This window comes from Carassius carassius, chromosome 1, assembly GCF_963082965.1.
Source record: "Carassius carassius chromosome 1, fCarCar2.1, whole genome shotgun sequence".
Taxonomy (NCBI): domain Eukaryota; kingdom Metazoa; phylum Chordata; class Actinopteri; order Cypriniformes; family Cyprinidae; genus Carassius; species Carassius carassius.
The window spans coordinates 11,061,079-11,085,200 of NC_081755.1; the positions used below are offsets into that span (position 1 = coordinate 11,061,079).

General features: G+C 39.1%; 1 protein-coding gene and 1 long non-coding RNA gene across 4 annotated transcripts in view; both read right to left on the bottom strand.

Annotated features, from left to right (window-relative positions):
• The window catches only part of LOC132148025 (zinc finger protein 271-like), a 193,280-nt gene that overhangs the window by 36,384 nt on the left and 132,774 nt on the right, over positions 1–24,122 (bottom strand). Inside the window, exon 1 of one of the 3 annotated variants that reach the window (XM_059557131.1) lies at positions 9,644–10,104. The exons of the other annotated variants lie outside the window; for them this stretch is intronic. Within the exon in view, the coding sequence (XP_059413114.1) occupies positions 9,644–9,923 (280 nt within the window). The 5' untranslated portion in view covers positions 9,924–10,104. Of the gene's footprint in view, positions 1–9,643; positions 10,105–24,122 lie in introns of those variants that run through there. 3 annotated transcript variants of the gene reach the window in all.
• LOC132152786 (uncharacterized) lies at positions 11,864–20,906 on the bottom strand. The gene is made up of 5 exons (XR_009436582.1): positions 20,790–20,906; positions 20,194–20,262; positions 20,012–20,047; positions 19,757–19,839; positions 11,864–12,125 (listed from the first exon to the last, which is right to left on the bottom strand). It is a non-coding gene; the product is annotated as an uncharacterized LOC132152786 (long non-coding RNA).

Genomic DNA, 24,122 nt, shown 5'->3' on the forward strand with positions numbered 1-24,122 from the left:
GGAGTTATTATTAAGCTGTATGATGCAGGGATTCGGGGTAGAATGATTAATTGGATTAAGGACTTTCTGAGGTTATGGTGAATTCAGGTAAGAGTAGGTGGGAGTTTTTCTGAATCTGTGTTTGTAGATAATGGGACTCCGCAGGGTAGTGTAATCAGTCCAGTCCTGTTCAATATAATGGTTAATAATATGTTTGATGAGGTAGGAAGTGGATTTCAGCAATCTTTGTTTGCAGATGATGGAGCATTGTGGAAAAGAGGCCGTAATACTGGGTATTTTTTTTAAACAAATGCAGTGTGATTTGAATAAGGTGCAGGCTTGGAGTGATAAGTGGGGCTTTAGGCTATCATTGACAAAAACAAAGTATATGGTTTTTGGCAGGAAGAGGAATATAGAAAGTCTAGGTCTTAAGTTGTATGGGGAATCTCTTGAAAGAGTTGGGGTCTTCAAGTTTCTTGGGGTCTGGGTAGATGAAAAGCTAACGTATAACGAACATGTAAGTAGAATGGTGAGTAAATGTGGAAAAGTTATTAATATTTTGAGGTGTTTGGTGGGATGCTCTTGGGGTGCAGACAGGAATCTTATGCTGATGATTTATAAAGCTATTGATTATGGCTTTTTGATTATGGATGTCTTGCATATGGATCAGCAGCTAGGTCCACACGTAAGTTAGATGTGGTACAATCTAGGGATATGTACTGGGGCATTCCAGACAACGCCGATTCTGTCGCTGCTGGTGGAAACAGGGGAAGTTCCGCTGAGGCTGCGACGTGCTAAATTGACATTAAATTATTTCGTTTAAATTAAAAGCTCTGGGTCAGTTCTTCCTTCATTTTCTTTGTTAACAGAGTGTTGGGAGTTCAGGAAGGGTGAGAGTAGACTTAGATATAGTGTTTTACATTCCGTTAAGACATATGCAGAGGAGCTTAAGCTTAATGAAAGGAAAATGGTGCCTTCTGTCTATTGGCCATCTATTCCTCATTGGTTATTGCCTGTGGCTGATGTAGATATATCTATAAAAAAATTAATAAAGGAAGGAAGTGTAAGTAATGTTGCATACTATGTACAGGAGCATCTTAGGAATTTGTGGAATAGCTACATAGATATTTATACAGATGGATCTAGAGCCCCTGAGAGTAAAAAAATGGGCTTTGGTTTATATGTTCCGTATTTCCATGTTAGACAGTGTAATAGATTGCCTGAGGGTCTTTCAATCTTTACGGCTGAACTTGTAGCAATCATATGGGCTCTGAGGTGGGTGGAAGAAGGTGGGGTGGAGAAAGCCATCATTTGTTCTGACTCGCTATCTGGCTTGATGGCGATAGGGGGAGAAAGAGGAGGGGCTAGGTTAGAATTAGGCGGGGAGATCTTAACAAGTGTTTATAGATTAGAGAGACGGGGGTGTACTGTGGGTTTCTTGTGGGTTCCAGCACATGTGGGGGTTGAGGGGAATGAGGCTGCTGATGAGGCTGCTAGGGCAAGTTTAGTTAGGGGAAATGTGGAGGTGGAGGTGCCTATTTTTGATAGACTGGAGTGCCGCAGCATCATTAATGAAAGACTTACACAGCAATAGCAGCACGAGTGGAGTTAAGACATTAGCGGGAGAAAATTCTATGACATAAAACCATTAGTCAACCCTGGGAATTCAATAATCCTGCATCGGATGGATCAGATTAAGTTGGCCCGACTAAGACTGGGTTTGTGGATTGGCAAGTGGGCTGTTTCTGGTGGGAAAGCACATGGACGGCAAGTGACAAGCCTGTGGAGTACAGGAGTCTGTCAAGCATGTCATCATGTTCTGTCCGAGATATGCTGAAGAAAGGAGACTGTTATTCATTGGTCTGAACTTTCTGGGAGTTGATTTAGTGTCTGTTAAAACTCTGATGGGTGATGGCCCTAATCAAATAGAAAGAGCATTGGAATTACTTCACTTCCTATAGGCCACTGGCAAATATTGGAAAATATAGGCTAGGGGGAGCTTTAATGTAGATTATCTTTATCACCAGTGGGAGGCAGCAATGCACTAGAAGTGCCTAGTCTGCCGGAAAGGAATAGAAGAAGAAGTAGTGTTATGCAGAAGTCAGGTGGATACACAGCTGATAGTCCTACTGAATAGACTGTTAGAATTTGTATTATGGCAAGAAAAAAGCAGCTAAGTATAGGAAAAGGAGTGGCCATCATTACTTTAAGAAATGAAGGTCAGTCAGTCCGAAAAATTGGAAAAACTTTGAAAGTGTCCCCAAGTGCAGTCACAAAAACCATCAAGTGCTACAAAGAAACTGGCTCACATGCAGACCGCCCCAGGAGAGAAAGACCAAGAGTCACCTCTGCTGCGGAGGATAAGTTCATCCGAGTCACCAGCCTCAGAAATCGCAGGTTAACAGCAGCTCAGATTAGAGACCAGGTCAATGGCACACGGAGTTCTAGCAGCAGACACATCTCTAGAACAACTGTTAAGAGGAGACTAGGGATGGGTATCGTTAAGGTTTTAATGGTATTACTACTCTTACCGATACTGCTTAATGGTCCGGTACTTTAACGGTATTCTTATCGGTACTTTGTGTTTTGTTACTTTGTGTTGTGTTAGGCAGTCGAAAACTTTGCATTTCTCTGTCTGCACATAATGCACTTTTGAAAGATGCTTTGACAGATTGCTTGTGTTTCCGCCCTTACATGCAAAAATTTTGTTGCAGTTATTACAAGGAGCGTTGTCTGCATCAGCTCTAGTGAAGTTTAACCACACTTTGGAACGTTTTGCTCTCTCCGCCATCGTCACTCTTTGTATTAAGCGGGAGTTTTGGTACTGTAAGGGTCCGTTCACCGTGTGCGCGTCGAGACCGCGCCGCTTCCTTTATGAGTGCGCATACCGCGGTCTACATTTGAAATAAAGAACTTGAGCGCGCAAAAGACATGATATGTGAACGGCCCCTTATGTGTGTGTGCGCCACGCTCGTTCTTGTGTTTGTGTTACTAACAGACAGCCTCCGTGGCGCGCATGAAAGATCTCGCAGATCTCACAGACAAACGTATTAATAATATTGCAAATTTGAAATGTTTGTTAAGATAAAATGTGCACGATAACATAATTAAACAAATTTCTTTGCCATCGTCACTATTATTAAGCAGGAGTTTTCATACTGTTATGTCTGTGCGTGCGCCGCGCTCGTTGTGGTGTGTGTGTGTGAATGACAGACAGCCTCCGTGGCACGCATGAAAGATCTCGCAGATCTCACAGACAAACGTATTAATATGATCGCACATTAAAAATGTTTGGTGAGATAAAATGTACACGATAAGATTATTAAGCAAAAATACATTGTACATAATTTTTTTTCCCTCCAGTACCGAAAGCAGAACCAATAGCATCAGATCTTACTAATACTACGGTCTTTGAAAAATTTAGCCCTGGGGCCAGTTTAATACCGGGTTTCGGTACCCATCCCTAGAGGAGACTGTGTGAATCAGGCCTTCATGGTAGAATATCTGCTATTAAGCAGGAGTTTTCATACTGTTATGTCTGTGCGTGCGCCGCGCTCGTTGTGGTGTGTGTGTGTGACTGACAGACAGCCTCCGTGGCGCGCATGAAAGATCTCGCAGATCTCACAGACAAACGTATTAATAATATTGCAAATTTGAAATGTTTGTTAAGATAAAATGTGCACGATAACATAATTAAACAAATTTCTTTGCCATCGTCACTATTATTAAGCAGGAGTTTTCATACTGTTATGTCTGTGTTAATATCTGCTAGGAAACCACTGCTAAAGAAAGGCAACAAGCAGAAGAGACTTCTTTGGGCTAAAGAACACAAGGAATGGACATTAGACCAGTGGAAATCTGTGCTTTGGTCTGATGAGTCCAAATTTGAGATCTTTGGTTTCAACCACCGTGTCTTTGTGCGACGCAGAAAAGGTGAACGGATGGACTATACATGCCTGGTTCCCACCGTGAAGCATGGAGGAGGTGTGATGGTGTGGGGGTGCTTTGCTGGTGACACTGTTGGGGATTTATTCAAAATTGAAGGCATACTGATCCAGCATGGCAACCACAGCATCTTGCAGCGGCATGCTATTCCATCCGGTTTGCGTTTAGTTGGACCATAATTTATTTTTCAACAAGACAATGACCCCAAACACACCTCCAGCCTGTGTAAGGGCTATTTGACCAAGAAGGAGAGTGATGGGGTGCTGCGCCAGATGACCTGGCCTCCACGGTCACCGGACCTGAACCCAGTCGAGATGGTTTGGGGTGAGCTGGACCGCAGACAGAAGGCAAAAGGGCCAACAAGTGCTAAGCATCTCTCGGGGAACTCCTTCAAGACTGTTGGAAGACCATTTCAGGTGACTACCTCTTGAAGCTCATCAAGAGAATGCCAAGAGTGTGCAAAGCAGTAATCAAAGCAAAAGGTGGCTACTTTGAAGAACCTAGAATATGACATATTTTCAGTTGTTTCACACTTTTTTGTTATGTATATAATTCCACATGTGTTAATTCATAGTTTTGTGTGAAACAGCTTTAATTAGTATACATTTATTGTGAAATGACTGCATTTCCATGTCAATCCATGCGCTTTCACTTTAATTCAGCGCCTGCAGCACAGCAAAAATAGACTCAGTACGTTAACAATCGATGCACTGCTTTAGAAGCACTGCTCCCGGAACGCACTGACGGACCGCCACACCGCACTGTAGACGGACTATGTGTGAAACAGGCGTTATAACGTAACACCAGAGCACTGCTGAGTTTACCCTCACCACGCCTCGCAGTCACTGCTTGGAAGTGCAACATTGTAAAGGATCCGTATGAAACAGTGTAACGGCGCAGCATAACATTCGTTCTGTACGTTGAGTAATTAAATACATCGGTATGGCGGTATATAAAAAATGTATAATCTCACCAAAAATATACACCGGTTTTCGGTATGAACCGGTATACCGCCCAGCACTATTAGAAACCTAGTGTAGCTGAAGAAAAACCTTATATCTGCAGACGATGTACGTCTGTTTGTGGATGGAGACTTCATAGCGGCCAAAACTATGTATTTTGCGTGCTTCACATTATAGTGCGAAGTGCATAAAAATAATAACAAGGCAGCAGACTGAATTTATCCATGGTGATTCTCACGTAGTCCTTCTACGTCATCACCACATAGTGAGTGTTATAAGTGATCGGTCTTTAAGAGAAGGACTTTGTGAGAACTATTATGGATGATAAGTTCACTCTGCCACCTTGTAATTATTTTGCCTTTACTTTATTTGTAACACGAGAAAGAGGCCATCCTTAAAAGTATTTTGGTTTGCAGTAACAGTAATTTAAAAAAAAAAGGGTCGGTAGTTTCAATGTAAAAAAAAAAAAAGTAAATTTTTGTGATGGTGATGACGTCGGTATGAATTTAAACAAATTAGCATATCGTGACGTCACTGACTGGGTCTTCAACCTGTGCCTTCGGGCGCATCATTGCAAACCTCATTTTGATGCAGGCTATATAGACCACAAACAAATTTAAATCTTTGTCAAAAACATGTTTATTTCATGAATTTCAGGTGAGAAAAAAAATGAGGTACTGTTTTACTTGCATCCACCGCTACGTATCAATTCAACCTACAAATGAGAGACCGTTTACTTTGCTTTCTTGGGTTGTCACTTTTGTGAAAAAAATTCAGTTTGATTTGAGTGACGAGTGTTCATTGAATCGATTGTAAAATCAATTTTGCATGTCTAAAGTTTTATACGGCAAATAACACCAAATATAGGTAAATCCACGGACAACAGGCAGGAGTAGGGCTGGGACAACGCGTTGAGGTCATCGGTGACGTCGACGCAAAAAATACGTCGACGCAAAATATGCGCATCGATTCGTCGACCTGTTTTTATTTCTCTAAAAAACGTTTGCAAAACGTTTACCTTATGTGCCCTGAATATACGCGATGGCCGGATCATCATTCTGTCCAACGTTATATAACCAATCCAGGGGTTTTTCTGCATTGATCTTTTTTTTTTGGCAGCTGTCAAAGCCTTATTTGATCAGTGAGTGATGTAGAATAGAATGACTGTGCTGCGCCTGACAGGGCGCGTACGAGAGAGAGCCCCGGCTGTGCGCGCGCACTCACAGTCTTCAAACAACACGAGCGCTTCTTGCTCTCTCTCTCCCTCGTGCATATTAATCAAAATCATTAAACACGATAGAAAAAGGGCGAAACACCCAAGTTTCACGCGCGCTTACACACTCACAGTCTTCAAACTACACGAGCGCTGTCTTGCTCGCTCTCTCTCTCTCTCTTTCTCTCTGTCTCTCTCTCTCTCTCCCTCGTGGATATTAACCAAAATCATTAGACACGATAGAAAAAGAGCGGAACGCCAAAGTTTCACGTGGAGCATCCTGAGATTTTTTTTTTCTACATGACAGGCTGCTGGCTCCCACTGTTAATTTTTATTTTTTATTTTTTGGAAAAGCACTCTCTGTATTAGCTTAAAGTCCTAAAGTTTACATTGGTTACTGTATTCTTTCAATTGCTCTAAACAAGTATTTTGGGTGAACTTTTTTATTGAATGCTAGACATCAAGTTGTTGTTATTTTCATCTGAAAGAAGAACTTTTTTCAGTAAGCTTGGCCCTATGTGTTCAGTAAGCTATGTGTTTTCAAGGCTTCAAGGTTTTATTGAATGTTATCTCTATACAAGTGCAAAGTAATGCATTCTTAGTCAGTCTTTTATTTTGTAATTTCAAGAGCAATAAACATATATTGCAATGTTAAGGAATTCATGTTTTTTTTCATTCAGATATGTAAATCAACATGTATAAATTGTTAGTAGTCAATTAATGGGGAGATAATCGAAATCTAATCGGTCTGGAAAAATTAATCGTTAGATTAATCGATGCAGCGAAAAAATAATCGCTAGATTAATCGTTTAAAAAATAATCGTTTATCCCAGCCCTAGGCAGGAGGAATGTAAAGATTCAATATATTAGTAAAGACCAATATTTCTGATGATTTATTGGCGTGAAGTTACGTGCAAAATGACATACAGGAGTGCAACATTTTCGAAAAACAATAAGCAGAGTGGACTGCCATAATGCAAAACATTTACTGCAGGCTTCAACATAGCTGTGTTTACGATTAAATTTAAAAAAAACAAAAAAAAAAAAAAAAAACGCATAAGCGATTTTCTTAGGCTATCAAAAAAAATATTTTTTCGAATATTCGTCGAATTTTAAATAAAAATCCACATTCTAATGCGCATATGAATTTTAGGTGTGCATTAAGGAAGCTGCCTTATGAGCCCCGGTACGTGTTCCATTCCATCTGGCCGCGCGCACAGCTGTGTCTACACAACTTTCAAAGGCGAACGGGCTCGAGACGCAGTATCTGCTTTCTCATCTTCCACCTCGTGTACGCGCACGAGATGCGATGACAATATATATGTCATTGCATTATAAAGGTTATGTTAGCCTATCCAGTTGAAGCCATTTAAAAAAAAAAATCAATGAGGAGAAGATCTTGTTTACATCAAAACTGAAACCAAGCCGTTCACACAGAACACATATTTCGTGCATCTCATGTTTTTAAAACAAAAAATGTATCCTGTGTGACTGGTTTTCTGCCCTTTTTATTTAACAATGCATGCATACATGATGCTGTTTTGTTTATAGTTCTTTAAGCAACTTAATTAATAATAATTGGTTCATAAACATTATTTTAAATATTATGTAGTTTTCACATTCATGTATTCTAATGCTTTGAATAAACATGCAGTAATATTTTGCTCAATGCGCTATCTTGACCCTCAGCTTTTCTTCACCCTAACTGAAATTATGCATTTAAAATTCGAATACAATTCGAATCTTGATCATATTTAAGTAAAAAAAATTTGAATTTAGTTTTTTCAGCTATTTTGACAGCCCTAGGCAATTCAAGCCCGAAACTGTATGAGACTGAATACCGGCTGAATTCACATTTCTGTTGTAAAAAAGATCTGGGCACAGTTTTTCCAGAACTTTGTGCCAAGTTAAAGCGGTGTCGAGCTGTTTTAATGAATTTTTTTAGATGTATTATGGTGCCCGAACCCGTATGACTTTACTGCAGCCGCAGCCATCATTACCAAGCATGAACCGTTGACTCTGACAGTGAGTGAGAGTATGAGACGAAGCGAACGCACAGGCCACAGTGTGATATCCGTGTAAACACAGATGACGTCAAGGGTTTTTTTTTTTTTTTATTAAAGATGATAGCCTTCATTTGTATGTAGGCCAAGGCAATTTATATATTTACAATACTTAAATATAATTAATAGTATTTTATTGCGTTTGTATTAGTTGTATGAAGAGTAAAAAAATAATTGGTCGTTCTTAATGCAAATTTACAATCGGCAAGTCGGTCCGACTAAAAGCAAAAAAATAAAAAAATAATTGAGTTGGTGCTAAATTGACAGGGTCGGTCGGGTTAAGGCAAACAAGAATATTTTTAAGGATGGCCTAATCTTTCACGAATGAGAATAGCGCATCGTCGTGTAGCAGCCATTGTGTTGGACAACAACTCCTCATTCTTGGTCTCTATCATTTCCTGGATTTAACGAGTTATCTGAGTCAAAGCGGACAACTTCAGCAACTACAACAATTACTCTAATCCTCCTGCGTGCAGTGTGTGTGTGAAATGCGGTGCTAAAGTGAAATAGCTGGGCAGTTTGATAGCCGAATTATAATAAGCCGCCTAATAAAAAAAAATTATAGTTATTATTATAATCTAATACATCAATAGGAAAATTATACTAACGTCTATCGGCACAACCCTACTACAGGAGGCCTTTATTCATCCCTCGGAGCCATGTGAGGCACTTTTTATTACAGATGCGCATGCTTTATTTGACTACTTTTGGACTTTTTTATTTGACTTTTGGACTAAATACACCCTCCTATTCCAATTCCAACGCTTGGAAGAGCCAGGATAATTTTTTATATAAATAAGATTGGATTAATCTGAATAAAAACAGTCATATACACCTAAAGGATTCTTGAGAGCGAGTAAAACATGGCCTGATTTAAATTTTTTGGTGAACTAACCCTTTAAATTCTTTCTTGCGGTGAACACAAAAGAAAAAGATATTTTGAAGAATGTGGGTAACCAAACAGTAGCTGGTGCACATTTGATAGTAGAAAAAATACTGTTCAACTGTCTGGTAATACACATTATTCAAAATAACATTTATCATGAGATCAGGATATTGTTATGTTTTGTGAACAAATGTTCTGTATGTGTATCGTGGCCTTATTTTAGTGACTTAAAAAAAAAAATCTCACTAACCATAAAAGTTGTTTTTTCAAAAACACAAACATGTAGGCAACATCCATGCTGCACAGCATATTATTGATACACAGATTGTGCCGATTACAGTGTTATCACAAGTTATTAATATGCTTATTTTTATACAAACACACACACATAAGTCTGAATATATTAATAGTATTAATATGCGTGTGTGTGTGTGTGTGTGTGTATATATATATATATACACACACACACACACACACACACACAAATGTCTACACAGAAATTCTCCAGTGCTCAAAAATACCCAGAAAAGAAAAGCTTTTTAAGCCTAATGTACAACAAACAGTCATTAAAGATGAATGAAGAATAAACACCAACCTCCTTGTTCCTCGTGTTTTATTCTCAAAGTTTCTGGTTCCTTGTGTTTTATTCTCAAAGTTTCTGGTTCCTCGTGTTTTATTGTGCAGGTTTCTGGTTCCTCATGTTTTATTCTCGAAGTTTCTGGTTCCTCGTGTTTTATTATGCAGGTTTCTGGTTCCTCGTCTTTTATTCTCCAGGTTTCTGGTTCCTCGTGTTTTATTTCTGGTTCCTCTTGTTTTATAGTGAAGGTTTCTGGTTCACTCGTGTTCTCTTCTCTCTCCTCTTTCACAAACTCCATCTTCACAGCAGCAGATCTCAGTTCAGATGATAAACTCCTCCAGATATTCCTGCTCGCTTCAAGACTCAGTCACGAATATGAGGAAGAGAATATTACAGGTATTTACTGAACTGATTCAAAAACTGTATTTTTTTTTTAGAAACATGTCATACCGACATAACAACAAAGAGCGCGATGAAACTGAACTCTGAGGTTTAAGTTGTCAAACAAACGTATGTGTTAAGCGCCTCCCGCTGGACTGGAGCGAAGCGACGGGACTCTCTTGCCAGTTCGTCGTCATTTGGGGCGAATACCAAACTGAAGTGAGCATCCCTATAGCCTTTCGAATATGGGGTGTGGTTTATGCATTTGACTTGCAAACTAAGCAATCATCGGGTCGATCGTCGCGTACCTTGCCGTGACCAAAGACGTGTGATAAGAAGCGCGACACTTTCGTCGCCCCCCTTCTCGCGTGAGAAGCCACGTGACGTCATGCGCCTTGTCGTTTTTAATATCTTTTTTTTTTCATTTGTGTGTGTGATTGTGTCAAATGGCTTAAGTGCTGTAGGTAAGTGTTTTTTTGTTGTTTTTTTGTTCGGAGCAAAAAGAAAGAAAAACCTGCATGTTATAACAATTTAGCTCCTCCAAATCCCCAAATATTTCATAATCTTCAGAATGCTGACGAAAATATGAGTAAAATTAAAATTACACTGCAGTATATCTAATCAATGAACTTACAATGTTATTTAGAAGAGCACATGTAACACAACAACCAGGAACAACCAATTCACAGCTTTCTTGTAAGCATCATATATAATTAATGGCACCAAGATAAGGAGAATATAAACCAAAAAGACAACATTAGTATAAGTTTAAATGTTTTGTCCACCAGAAAACATAAATTGAAAAATGGCTTAATGCATTAATAGTTAAATCCAAAGGCCAAATTCGAAATTAACAATGGACCATGGGCCATGAGTAAACACTTCAATCATGTAATGTTTTAATTTAGTAGTTTAGAAATTATAATATTCATATATACACACATTACAATTTTTTTAATGATTTCTCCAAAGTTGGCCTCATTTTACAGATATTTTATGTTCTCATTTATAAAACACAAACACATCAAATAGTTAACTCTATTGTCACAGTGTGAACTCAAATAACACACAATTATCCATAAGCAAGCATTCAGTAGCATCTCAGGAAATTATGAACAGGAGCACAGGTGACTGTTTTAAAAATGCATCCTAGCACTGGACAGAGAGCTGAAAGAATCACACAGTGTAGTACAGTATAGTAACAGTACTTTATTACAGTTACAGTGTTCTGAATTGATCTCACTAGTGTGCACTGGGAAGGGAAGGTTGTAAATTATACACTGTAACTGTAAATTATAATGAGTAAACCTTATTTTAAAAAAGCATACAAACCGATTGCCTTGAAAAAAACAAGTAAAGTGAAATCAGAATAGGTTTACTTATAAGTGTTGTAAACTTACACGCAAGTTCTTGTAACTCAGAATCACTATTTTCAACAACTAAATTAAGTACATTATACTATGTACGTATTTCAAACAACTCGTTTAAATTTAGCTAAATCAAGTAACATTTCCTACAACTTGGAATTTCTAAGTTGTATTTACTTGAACAGAAATCTAGTTTTGACCAATTGCCTTAAAAAAAAAAAGTTACCGTTACTCTAGTAACTTAAATACTTCAAAAATCTATTACAAATTCATAACAACAATGTTCTATTCTTCACACACATAATTAAATCAAATGTAGTGACAGTTCAAAGTTAAAGATGATATATTTTTTTTCAATGTAGTTTTAACTTGTATTACAAAAATTCTGAAAAAAAGCAAAAATAATCTGCTTTTGGTTATGTTAAACAATGGAGGTAGCGGTAGAATGATTTTAAATACAGCAATGTGTTGGCCACACAAGTTGCCAATGTTTTTCTGTCCCAAGTCAAGCATCATATTGTAGGTGTTCTTCACAGTATCAGGGTAACCCACATGTAGCAGTGATGCAAACGTAGCACATGGTGGTCGGGAAGCAAATGTTGGAGGTAGACCCTGGAGACTGTTCTTTGCAGTACTACCCTGAACAATGATGGCAGAAGACACAGGGTCAAGATTTGGAGAAGTACTTCATCGTCAGTGATAGTCAGCAAGCCAACAGATACTAGTGCCCTGACTGCATCAACATCAGACACCTGTATAAAACCAAATAAAAACAATATTAGCAGGGAAATGTGGATGATCAGTTTTCAGTGTTTTCTGTCTTGCCTACACTGCCATGACATTGGGTTAGTTCACCAAACTTTAAATTCATGTCATCATTTACTCACCCATGACTTTAAGTTATTTTCAGAACACAAATAAAGACATTTTCAGTGAAATCCCAGAAATTTCTGTCCTTTAACTGAATGTCTATTTACCCAGAATTTTAGACAGTTGATCATATAGCAATCACGTCTCTTTCAAAGACTTGAGCCAAACCATTCTTAATTCTCAATGGTTAACCATTCCATTCTGAACCATGCCAAAACAGATATGGTTTAATTTTTCACTGTTGGGCTGTTAACAGATAGCCTGGTTCTACCAGACACTCGTACATTTCATTTGTACAGAGAGTCTGGCCTCGCTCCATTGAGAAACGTTTACTTCCTTGTAGGCGGGTTCTCTGTTAAAGTTCTAAACTATTGGATCTGCCCAGAGTCACTCAGGATCTGCCATAGCCAATCGCTAACGTGTGGTCGTGACGTATGTCATGCGTCGAAACCGGCCGGAAACAACAAGTCCGTTGGATAAGATAAGATGTCTGTCAACGAGAGCTGCAGGTTTTGTGCATTGAATTTAAGAGTTCAAGGAACAATTAAACATTCTAAATGTATATTTGACAAAAAGGACAGTGGTGTATTCAGTCAATTGTCGAAGCTGGGTCTAATCATTAGTAATACGCCGCTGCGGTCGTTTCGGATCTGCAGCAAATGCTGTACAGTCATCACCAGGCTACTGCGCGATACCGAAACATTTCAAAGGTGGAAGAACGAGGAGACGAAGGAGACATGCCAGAGGGGAGATGCCGGTTCCACTGACAAGAGAGACAGAGACCTCGCACCCTCTAAAACTCCAAGGGCCGTAAAAAAGTCCAGAAAATCCAGTGAAATACCATTGAGAAACAGTGTGACCGAGGTAGGGAAACTAAACCAGATTTTGTTTATCTGTAAGTTTCTGTCATGCTGTTTTGTCTTTAGTTATATTGCCTCAGATAAGAATCCATGTGATTTTTATCAACAGTAGCTGATAGTTTGTTTGAAAACGTAGCCTAACTAGGAGTCTCTGACCTTCAGCATCAGTTAAAGCCAGCTAGAGTTACTTTGACCAAATTAATGTTGCATGACTTATCCATTTCTGTTTTTAGTGTCACCATGAGATAGCCTGGTCCCACTAGACTTTTGGAGCCAGGCTATCCGTGAGACACACGCATGTTTAATGTCTTATTTATGTTTGCAACGTCTGACGTTGCGGATCATCTGTATCGGCTTGTTTATTAGTTCGGTGTTAGAGCAAGTCATATAGGAGGGGAGCTAGAGCCTGTAGAGCTAACTGTTGTATAACCTCCCCCCAAATAAGCATACCATAGACGTACTCCTATATGTAGATTTATCATGTGAATGATTTTCAAATAAAATTTTAATGCTTGATTACACTTTTGTTGTTATTTCAGGTTGTGATTATGGCAATGGATGCATGCCAGGCTGAAAGACTGGAGAGCTGTAGCACTTTAACCAGTTACTTGCGTGGTTTATAATGGTCCAGCTTTGAAGCTGTCATAGAATGGCTACTTTGAATGTTTGTGTATGCGTCTTTAAATAGTTTTTTTGTTATGTACAGACAAGGAATAAATATTGAAATAACATCTGTACACTAAGTGTCCCTGTATATAATGATGTTATTTTATAATAGTTTAAATAATCTGCAGTGCATACTCTCTATCTGCAGATGTGTAATAAACAAAAGATTTTCATATTATGTCTTATTTTTCTTAATTACCTTATTTAACTAGGGTATTCAAAGTCTTGTACATATTTTTGACATTTAGTTTATTAAAACAAATTAAATATTTACAACAAGTAAAACTGAAAATGAAACACAAATTAGTCTTCAGAGTATGTGTTTTCACATGTTTATTTTTTTTAACTATTTACAACATGTAAAACTGACACACCAAACATGCTCCTGCACGAGTACACAAAGGGCCTCAAAGTTTTCTATTCAACACAAGAATCACTAAATTTACTGTTCAGAATCTGAGCTACTGACATGACTCCTGAGTGCATCTTCAACAAAAGCATCATCATCATCATCATCATCATCATCAAAGTAGTTACTGTAATAAAGATCTGGATCAGTTAAATACCCCCCTGAATCATCTTGCAGATCCACATCAATATCACCAAAAACATCATTAATGATGATTAAAATCTCTCTCGCATGGTCCAATCTAAACACAGGGAGGTTAGCAGTAATGTATGTCAGGTCAAATATGTGTTGACAATGGTCCAAAACGGCATCCACCAGTTGCTGACTGAATCCAGTGCAAGCTGCATGTGAGGTGTACAGTCGATTACAGGATTTGAATAAACTATCACTGTACTCCTTGAGCAATTCTGCAATCAAAGATTTGTCTTTTGCATCCACATGCCTACATCTCAGAGTGATTGGTTCATCTTCAATCAGTTCATAATTAGGCGTTGGTTCTGTACATGTTCCAGACGAACAAGAGCAAACCTTCTGACAGTTTGTACAACAGAGATGGCGTGGCTCTACATGGCTGGTTTCTGCTTCAAAATGTGCATAGAGAAATTTCCTAAGACATGTGTTTTTTCCAAGATCAAGCAGTTGTTTTACTTCTTCATCCACCTTGAAATACCGTCCGGTGTTGTAGAGGATGGCATGTGCTAGTTGACCATGTCTTCCAGCCCTGCCGACCTGTTGTAAAATTGCCTCTATGTCCCCTGGAGCCCCATACATTACCACATGTGAAACATTAGGGAAATTCCACCCCATCCCCAAAGCTGTAGTTGCAACAACTACCCGGCACTTCCCTTCCCCCCTCAGTGAAGCCAACACTCTCTGCTTGTTTTGGGGTAGGGTTTTGCTGTGGAACATGCCAATGAGGAGGTTTTCACTTGTACAGGACGGATCACAGTCTTCCCAGGCATGTCCTTGCAGTTCAGCCTTTAGGTATGAGAATACTCTCCCCACTGATTTAAGTGTTTGACAGTAAATTAAAACGGGTTGCATGGTTGAGCCCTTGTTTTTAGCATGTTGAACTATTCAGTCTAGGCAGGTCATGTTATGGCTGGGCACCTTGCACAATACAAGACTGATGTTTGTCTTGTCGGGACTAGCAATGATTTGTACGGCATTGTCCATATGGAGTAATCTGATGACTCTGATGCTTCTGGACTTGATGTCAGCTGAGGCAGTCAGAGCCAAAACAGGTGTACCTGGGAGAATAAAAAATACAAGATAAACACAATTGCACACTACCAAACAATTTGTCAGGTGTGTTTGTGTTATAGGCTATGGCAGGGAGGACTTAATGAACGTCACTATGAACAGTACTGCACTAAATCCATGTAATCACGCAATCCTTTTTTATTACAGGGAAAGTAATTAATCTGTGCAGTAAGAGATTATACATAAACTAACTATTGACGTTACAACAACAGTTGGGCAGAAGCAACACAGGGGTCAGTGCATTTAACTTACCCTCCTTGAGGATAGATCTCAGCTCTCCGAGCTTGGCAAAACTTTCTATGAATGCCGACTCGCCTTTGGAAGCCTCGCCCCTGAGGTAAACGAAATAGAGAGTGCAACATTTCTCATGAATCTTGTATCATATTCTCAAATTACAACATTGTCTAAGCTATCGATTATGCACAAAACAGCCCTTATTTTGTTTTAACGTATTTAAGTGTTAACTTACCATTTGTATGTAACGTGGACCTCATCCACAACGATGCCAACGAGGTTGTCCTGGTATATTGTCGAGGCTAGCATTTGACGCCATTTGTTGTTTAGCAGCCAGGACTCGGGGCTTCCGAACACCAGGCTAAAGCGTCCGTCCAAAATGTCACGGTCATCGCGCATGCCGAGCTGCCCAGCACTAACTCCTAACTTTTCTGCCTCCTTCACTTGGTCCTCCATTAGTGCAACAAGCGGGGAGACGACAACAACTATCGGCTTTGCATCCCTATCGTTCGCCTTAGCTAACTCACTCACCACTAGCGGAGTGAGCTGGAAAATCAAACTTTTCCCGAACCCCGTGGGAAGGAGGGCCACAACATCATGGCCACCAACAAAACTTTGCAAACATTGTTCTTGCTCCGGCTTTAACTTCTGTATATTCGGCAGTTTTGCAACAACGGACCAAATAGCATTACTCACGTTTATCTCCGCTGCCATTACTCCAACTCAAACTGACGCACTACATCAACGTCGTCATTCTCAGCCACTCCCTCTGTTCGCTGATTGGTCCTACAAAAAATTTGGTTCTGGAAACCTAAGAATATACTGCAAACCCAGACGGAGTACTGAAGGGAAATGAAATTGAGCGGAAATACGTAGGAGGGCAGAGCCAGGCTAGTTAACAGGGCTCTTTTGAATATAACATAAACGTGTCAGTCGTTGCCTTAGTAATGCAATAGTTAAGATATCGAACCTGATATAAATAGCACCCACATAATGAAAGATTAAATATTACTTTTAATTTTAATATTACCTAGTTTACTTAACTCAAATAGCATGTCTCCCGTGAACTGCCAAAATACAGACAGCATGTTACATGTCCCACCAGAGACAGTAATATATTGGATCACTGTTACACCACAATAAAGGATGCATTTCACTCTGTTCCACGAGTAGCTTTGGGACGTTCTGATCACCTTCTGGTTCATCTTATACCGACCTACAGGCAGAAACTAAAATCAGCTAAACCTGTATTAAGGACCGTAAAAAGATGGACTAATGAAGCAGAGCAGGATTTACAATCTTGTTTTGACCTCACTGATTGGAGTGTTTTTGAAGCTGCTGCCACCGATCTGGACGAACTCACAGAGACCGTAACATCATATATCAGTTTCTGTGAGGATATGTGTATTCCTACCAAGACTCAACTAAATTACAACAATGACAACCCGTGGTTCACTGCAAAACTCAGACAGCTCCGTCAGGCCAAAGAAGATGCTTACAGGAAGGGGGACAATGTCTTGAATAAACAGGCTAAATACACACTGGAAAAGGAGATCAGAGTGGCAAAGAGGAATTATTCTGAAAAAATACAGACTCAGTTCACTTCGAACGACTCTAAGTCTAAAGAAGATCACCAATTACAAGACACCACCCCCCAGCACTGTGGAAAATCAACGATTGGCTGAACGAGTTTTACTGCAGGTTTGAAAGAACACCCATCACCTGCCCTGAACACCTCTCCACACAACCGTTCACACCAATAACAACTCCTGCAACCAACCCTGAATGCCTCTCCAAACAACCGTTCACACCATTAACAGCTCCTGGAACCCATCCTGAACACCTCTCCAATCAAGCACTCTCACCATTCACACCTCCTGCATCCCCCCTCTCCCCCACACCTGCAATACAGATCAGCGAGGATGCGGTGCGCCAGGTCTTCCAGAAGCAGAAAAGGAAAAAAGCACCAGGCCCAGATTGTGTTACACCAGCCTGTCTGAAATCCTGTGCTGACCAGCTGGCCCCCATCTTCACAAAGATCTTCAACAGATCGCTGGAGCTGTGCGAAGTCCCTTCATGCTTCAAACGCTCCACCATCATCCCCATCCCAAAGAAATCCAAAATTACAGGACTAAATGACTACAGGCCTGTGGCTCTAACGTCTGTAGTCATGAAGTCATTTGAAAAACTGGTGCTGGCCCACCTGAAGGACATCACTGGACCCTTGCTAGATCCTCTTCAGTTTGCCTACAGAGCAAACAGGTCTGTGGACGATGCAGTAAACATTGGACTGCATTATGTTCTGCAACACCTAGACAGACCGGGGACCTATGTGAGGATCCTGTTTGTGGACTTCAGCTCGGCTTTTAATACGATCATGCCAAACCTCCTCCTGCCCAAACTAACTCAGCTCTCCGTGCCCACCTCCGTCTGTCAGTGGATCAACAGCTTCCTGACAGACAGGCAGCAGCTAGTGAGGCTGGGAAAATACACATCCAGCACCCGTACAATCAGCACCGGAGCTCCCCAGGGCTGTGTTCTCTCCTCACTGCTCTTCTCCCTGTACACTAATGACTGCGCATTTAATGACCCCTCTGTCAAGCTCCTGAAGTTTGCAGATGACACCACACTCATCGGCCTCATTCAGGATGGTGACGAGTCTGCTTACAGACAGGAGGTTAAAGAGCTGGCTGTCTGGTGCACTCTCAACAACCTGGAGCTTAACACGCTCAAAACAGTGGAGATGACTGTGGACTTCAGGAGAAACCCCCCTGCACTCCCCGCACTCACCATCATGAACAGCACTGTGACTGCAGTGGAGTCATTCAGGTTCCTGGGAACCACTATCTCTCAGGACCTGAAGTAGGACATTCAAATTGACTCCATTGTGAAAAAGGCCCAGCAGAGGTTGTACTTCCTTCGCCAGCTGAGGAAGTTTAACCTGCCACAGGATCTGCTGAAACAGTTCTACTCCACCATCATCGAATCCATCCTCTGCACTTCAGTAACTGTCTGGTTCAGCTCAGCTTCTAAATCGGACCTCAGAAGACTACAGAGGGTAGTCCGAACTGCTGAGCGAATCATCGGTTCAACCCTCCCATCTATTCAAGAACTGTACTTATCCAGAGTGGGCAAAAGGGCTGTTAAAATCACTCTGGACTCCTCGCATCCAGCACACTCCCTCTTTGAACTGTTACCATCTGGTCGACGCTACAGAGCACTGAGCGCCAGAACGACCAGACACAGGAACAATTTCTTCCCTCAGGCAATCCATCTTATGAACAGCTGATACACACTGAACACACTACACTTTATATTTATATACACATAGACTTAATTTATCTAACACACATACTTAGTATACACTTAAACTTTGCACATAATATACATGTACATACATAACTGCATTTTTGTAATATACCTGCCTACAATTGTCAATTTGTATATTGTCATTCCTTGTCTACTTAATTGTATTTTTTGTATTTTTATATTCTTTTATTATGTGTTTTATGTTCTGTCGCTGTCATTCTGTTGTACTGCGGAACTTCTGTCACGAAAACAAATTCCTCGTATGTGTAAACATACCTGGCAATAAAAGCTCATTCTGATTCTGATTCTGATGTTGCCCAGCTACAGATAAACTGGTGGCTAGGCAAAAACAAACGACCAACCCTGAGCAGTGACTACCATCTAGGCTTTCTACAGCACGATCATTGTGTTCAGCTAAGAGTTCTGGATCAAGAACAGAGTTCAAGTGGAAATATAACTGAAACTGCTCCTTACAATTCATTGAACAGTTTGGCCCAAAAAGTAGATTAATCGGCTCCATTCATATAGATTAATTTGATGGTTTCTTGGGTGTCAGAGATTTGGGTTAAATATCTTCATTCGTGTCATGTTTTTTATCGAATAGAATGACAGGAGGGAGATTAAATGGCACATTTTTCATTTTTGATTGAACTAGGTATGTAATCAACATTAATCTTTATAAAGGTATCTCAGTAATATACCAGCAAATACACAGGTATTTTTTTCTAAAATGATGTGCTTCTTTAAGTTGTTACCAACTATGAGAACTTACCAAGCGGGTTAGTTGTAGAAGAATCGGGGGCGATCATGAATTAAAACAGGTAGGCCTCAGATGGGTGTGTAGTTCTGTCAAATCTGCATTTTTAATTAGTTAAAAAAGAAAAACTAAGTTTAAGAAAAGTAAAAATTACAATAGAAACATGTTTTTCAAAGTGTGAATAAAGAAGACATTGAAGTCAATAAACACTGTTTATTTTAAATATCATTAATAAATATAATAAAAATATTAAACATTTAAGGTAGCAACATACATTTTTATGGGTTCTAGGATGTGAAGTGTACTCTTAGATATGTGAAAAGAAACACGGTTACAAATACGGAAATACGGTTACAGGTATTCTGGAACTGCAATAAATTACTTGAAATTGCAAATAAAGCATAGCACATGACTGAGTCAAGAACTGCTCTACTGTTGTTGAAATACCTCACCTTTATTATACTGAGGCCGGTGATCACAAGACCGCTGCTCAGAGAAGACAGCTGGCACAAGCTTTTTTCCTAAATATGAAAAATAATTCTTCATATAAAGTCAAGTTCCACTAATGTTGTGAATTGTAGAACAAGGACACATTCATTTCTTGATATGTGCATGTTTAACAATAGAAATAAATGTTCTATACATCTCTATTTGAGGCCTCAGTAATAAAACCAATTCAAAAGCAGCATTTCTTCCGTTACAGTACTCAGTGTTTTTAACAGCAAAGAAAAAATTACTGCAAAACAACGAGCTCATTCAGTTGCATGTTCTTGAATTGTTCCTCGGAATTTACATGCTTTCATTTTTAACTAGAAAAACATTTTTCAATTTGAGAAATGAAATTAAAAAAAAGTCTTTAAAAGTTTTTACCTTTACCCAAATGTGCCACAAGTTGTGTATTTCTATAGTTTTTGTTTTAATAGCAGAATAGCAAAGATCGTTGCTCCCTGTTAGCTAACACTGGTGCTGACAAGAAGCTAATGTTAGTCAGTTCAAATTAGCAGCACACAGAAAGATACATCCACACACAATTATTTTTTTAACTTACTTTATTATTATTGTGTAGATGTAATCAATCATTCTTTGTCCAGAGGTGAAATGTAAACAAACTTTCTACTTCTTAATTTCACCAAATTCGACGCAGCTTCAAAACTTTGCTTGCTGCCATGCTCGCCGTCCTTCTTCTTCTTCTTCTTCTTCTTTTCGTTTTATGGCAGATTGCAACCATGACTATAAAGGTGCATACCGCCACCTACTGTATAGGAGTATGTAACATGAGAAAATATTATCATGACTATATCATCAATCAAAAAAAATAAAAATAATAATATACTACCTAAATCCTATTATATATTCCTATATTTTTCAAATATTGTACAACTGCTTTCTGTGCATGCTTTACCCCATCTCCTGTTGTGCCTAATAAACCTTCAATATTCCACTTTCTTCCTACCTGACTTATCTTTTGATTTAGTCTCATCCTCTCATCCCTATATTTCTTACAATGCATGGGAGATCATGGGAGATTTTAATATTCACGTTGATAATGCAAATGATACATTAGGACTTGCGTTTACTGACCTAATAAACTTCTTTGGAGTCAAGCAAAATGTCACCGGGCCCACTCATCGTTTTAATCATACACTAGATCTAATTATATCGCATGGAATCTATCTTACTGATATAGATATTGTACCCCAAAGTGATGATATTACAGACCATTTCCTTGTATCGTGCATGCTGCGTATAACTGATATTAACTATATGTCTCAGCGTTACCATCTGGGCAGAACTATTGTTCCAGCCACCAAAGACAGATTCGCAAATAACCTGCCTGATCTATCTCAACTGCTATTTGTACCCAAAAATACACATGAATTAGACGAAATTACTGACAACATGGGCACTATTTTCTCTAATACATTAGAAGCTGTTGCCCCCATCAAATTGAAAAAGGTTAGAGAAAAACGTACTGTGCCATGGTATAACAGTAATACTCACTCTCTCAAGAAAGTAACTCGTAGTCTTGAACGCAAATGGAGAAAAACTAACTTGGAAGTTTTTAAAATTGCATGGAAAAACAGTATGTCCAGCTATAGACAGGCTCTAAAAACTGCTAGGGCAGAGCATATCCACAAACTCATTGAAAATAACCAAAACAATCCAAGGTTTTTATTTAGCACAGTGGCTAAATTAACAAATTACCAGACGCCACCTGATTCAAATATTCCACCAACGTTAAATAGTAATGACTTTATGAATTTCTTCACTGATAAAATAGATAACATTAGAAATACAATAGCAAATGTAGATTCTACAGCGTCTAACACTTCAGTTTCATCCATCGCACCCAAAGATAAACTGCAGTGCTTTACAAATATAGGACAGGAAGAGCTAAATAAACTTATCACTGTATCTAAACCAACAACATGTTTATTAGATCCTGTACCCACTAAATTACTAAAAGAGCTGTTACCTGTAGCCGAAGAACCGCTTCTCAATATCATTAACTCGTCGTTATCTTTAGGTCACGTCCCAAAACTATTCAAGCTGGCGGTTATCAAGCCTCTTATTAAGAAACCAAAACTATATCCTAGTGTACTGGCAAATTATAGGCCTATTTCAAATCTTCCATTTATGTCTAAAATTTTAGAAAAAGTTGTGTCTGCTCAATTGAGCACCTTCCTGCATAAAAATGATCTGTATGAAGAATTTCAGTCAGGTTTCAGGCCCCACCATAGCACAGAAACTGCACTTGTTAAAATTACAAATGACCTGCTTCTTGCGTCAGATCAAGGCTGCATCTCATTTCTAGTCTTACTTGATCTTAGTGCTGCGTTCGACACCATAGATCATGACATACTCATAGATCGATTACAAAACTATACAGGTATTCAAGGGCAGGCTCTAAGATGGTTTAGATCCTACCTGTCCGATCGCTACCATTTTGTTTACTTAAATGGGGTGTCATCTCATTTATCATCAGTAAAATATGGAGTGCCACAAGGATCCGTCCTAGGTCCTCTTCTATTTTCAATATACATGTTGCCCCTTGGTAATATTATTAGAAAATACGGAATTAGCTTCCACTGTTATGCTGATGATACTCAGCTATATATCTCAACGAGACCAGATGAAACTTCCCAATTATCTAAGCTAACAGAGTGTGTTAAAAATGTAAAAGATTGGATGACAAATAATTTTCTCCAATTAAATTCGGATAAGACAGAGATATTAATTATTGGACCAAAAAACACCACACAGAATCTTGTAGATTACAATCTGCAACTAGACGGATGTACTGTTACTTCCTCTACAGTCAGAAATCTGGGTGTTATATTAGACAGCAATTTGTCTTTTGAAAATCATATTTCCAATGTTACAAAAACTGCATTCTTCCATCTTAGAAACATTGCCAAGCAACGAAACATGTTATCTGTTTCTGATGCAGAAAAGCTAGTTCATGCATTCATGACCTCTAGACTGGACTATTGTAATGCACTTCTAGGTGGTTGTCCTGCTTCGTCAATAAACAAGCTACAGGTAGTCCAAAATGCAGCAGCTAGAGTCCTTACCAGGTCAAGAAAATATGATCATATTACCCCAATTTTACAGTCTCTGCAGTGGCTACCTATTAAGTTCCGTATCAGTTACAAATTATCATTACTTACCTATAAGGCCCTAAATGGTTTAGCTCCTGCGTACCTAACTAGCCTTCTACCACGCTACAACCCATCACGCACCCTAAGGTCACAAAACGCTGGACTTTTGGTAGTTCCTAGGATAGCAAAGTCCACTAAAGGAGGTACAGCTTTTTCACATTTGGCTCCCAAACTCTGGAATAGCCTTCCTGATAATGTTCAGGGTTCAGACACACTCTCTCTGTTTAAATCTAGATTAAAAACGCATCTCTTTCGCCAAGTATTCGAATAATGTATCTCTTAAATTGTGAGTGTAGTTGCATCTGCATTTTTATTCTTTAGCTTGGGTTAAACTAATTTTACTTTGTTGGATCAGCAGCTATGCTAATGATGTCTCTATTTTGTTTCTATGTTTCCCGTGGTAACTAGGATTTACACAAGCTCCAGTCTGGATCCAGAACACCTGAGAAGAGATGATGCTGACCCTCAGAGGACCCCAGATGATCCTAACCTTGAATCAACAAACAGAACTAACAATTATTGCTACATGTGTGACTGCATCATATAATTACTATTAATTAATAATATTGATAGTTCATCATCTAGCTGACTACGTCTTGTATTATTATTATTTTTTTTTTTTTTTCTAAAATCCTGTCAAACGTGCACAAACTACTAGCTACTACTAAATATTGTAGAAACATAATTTTCTGTAAAGTTGCTTTGTAACGATTTGTATT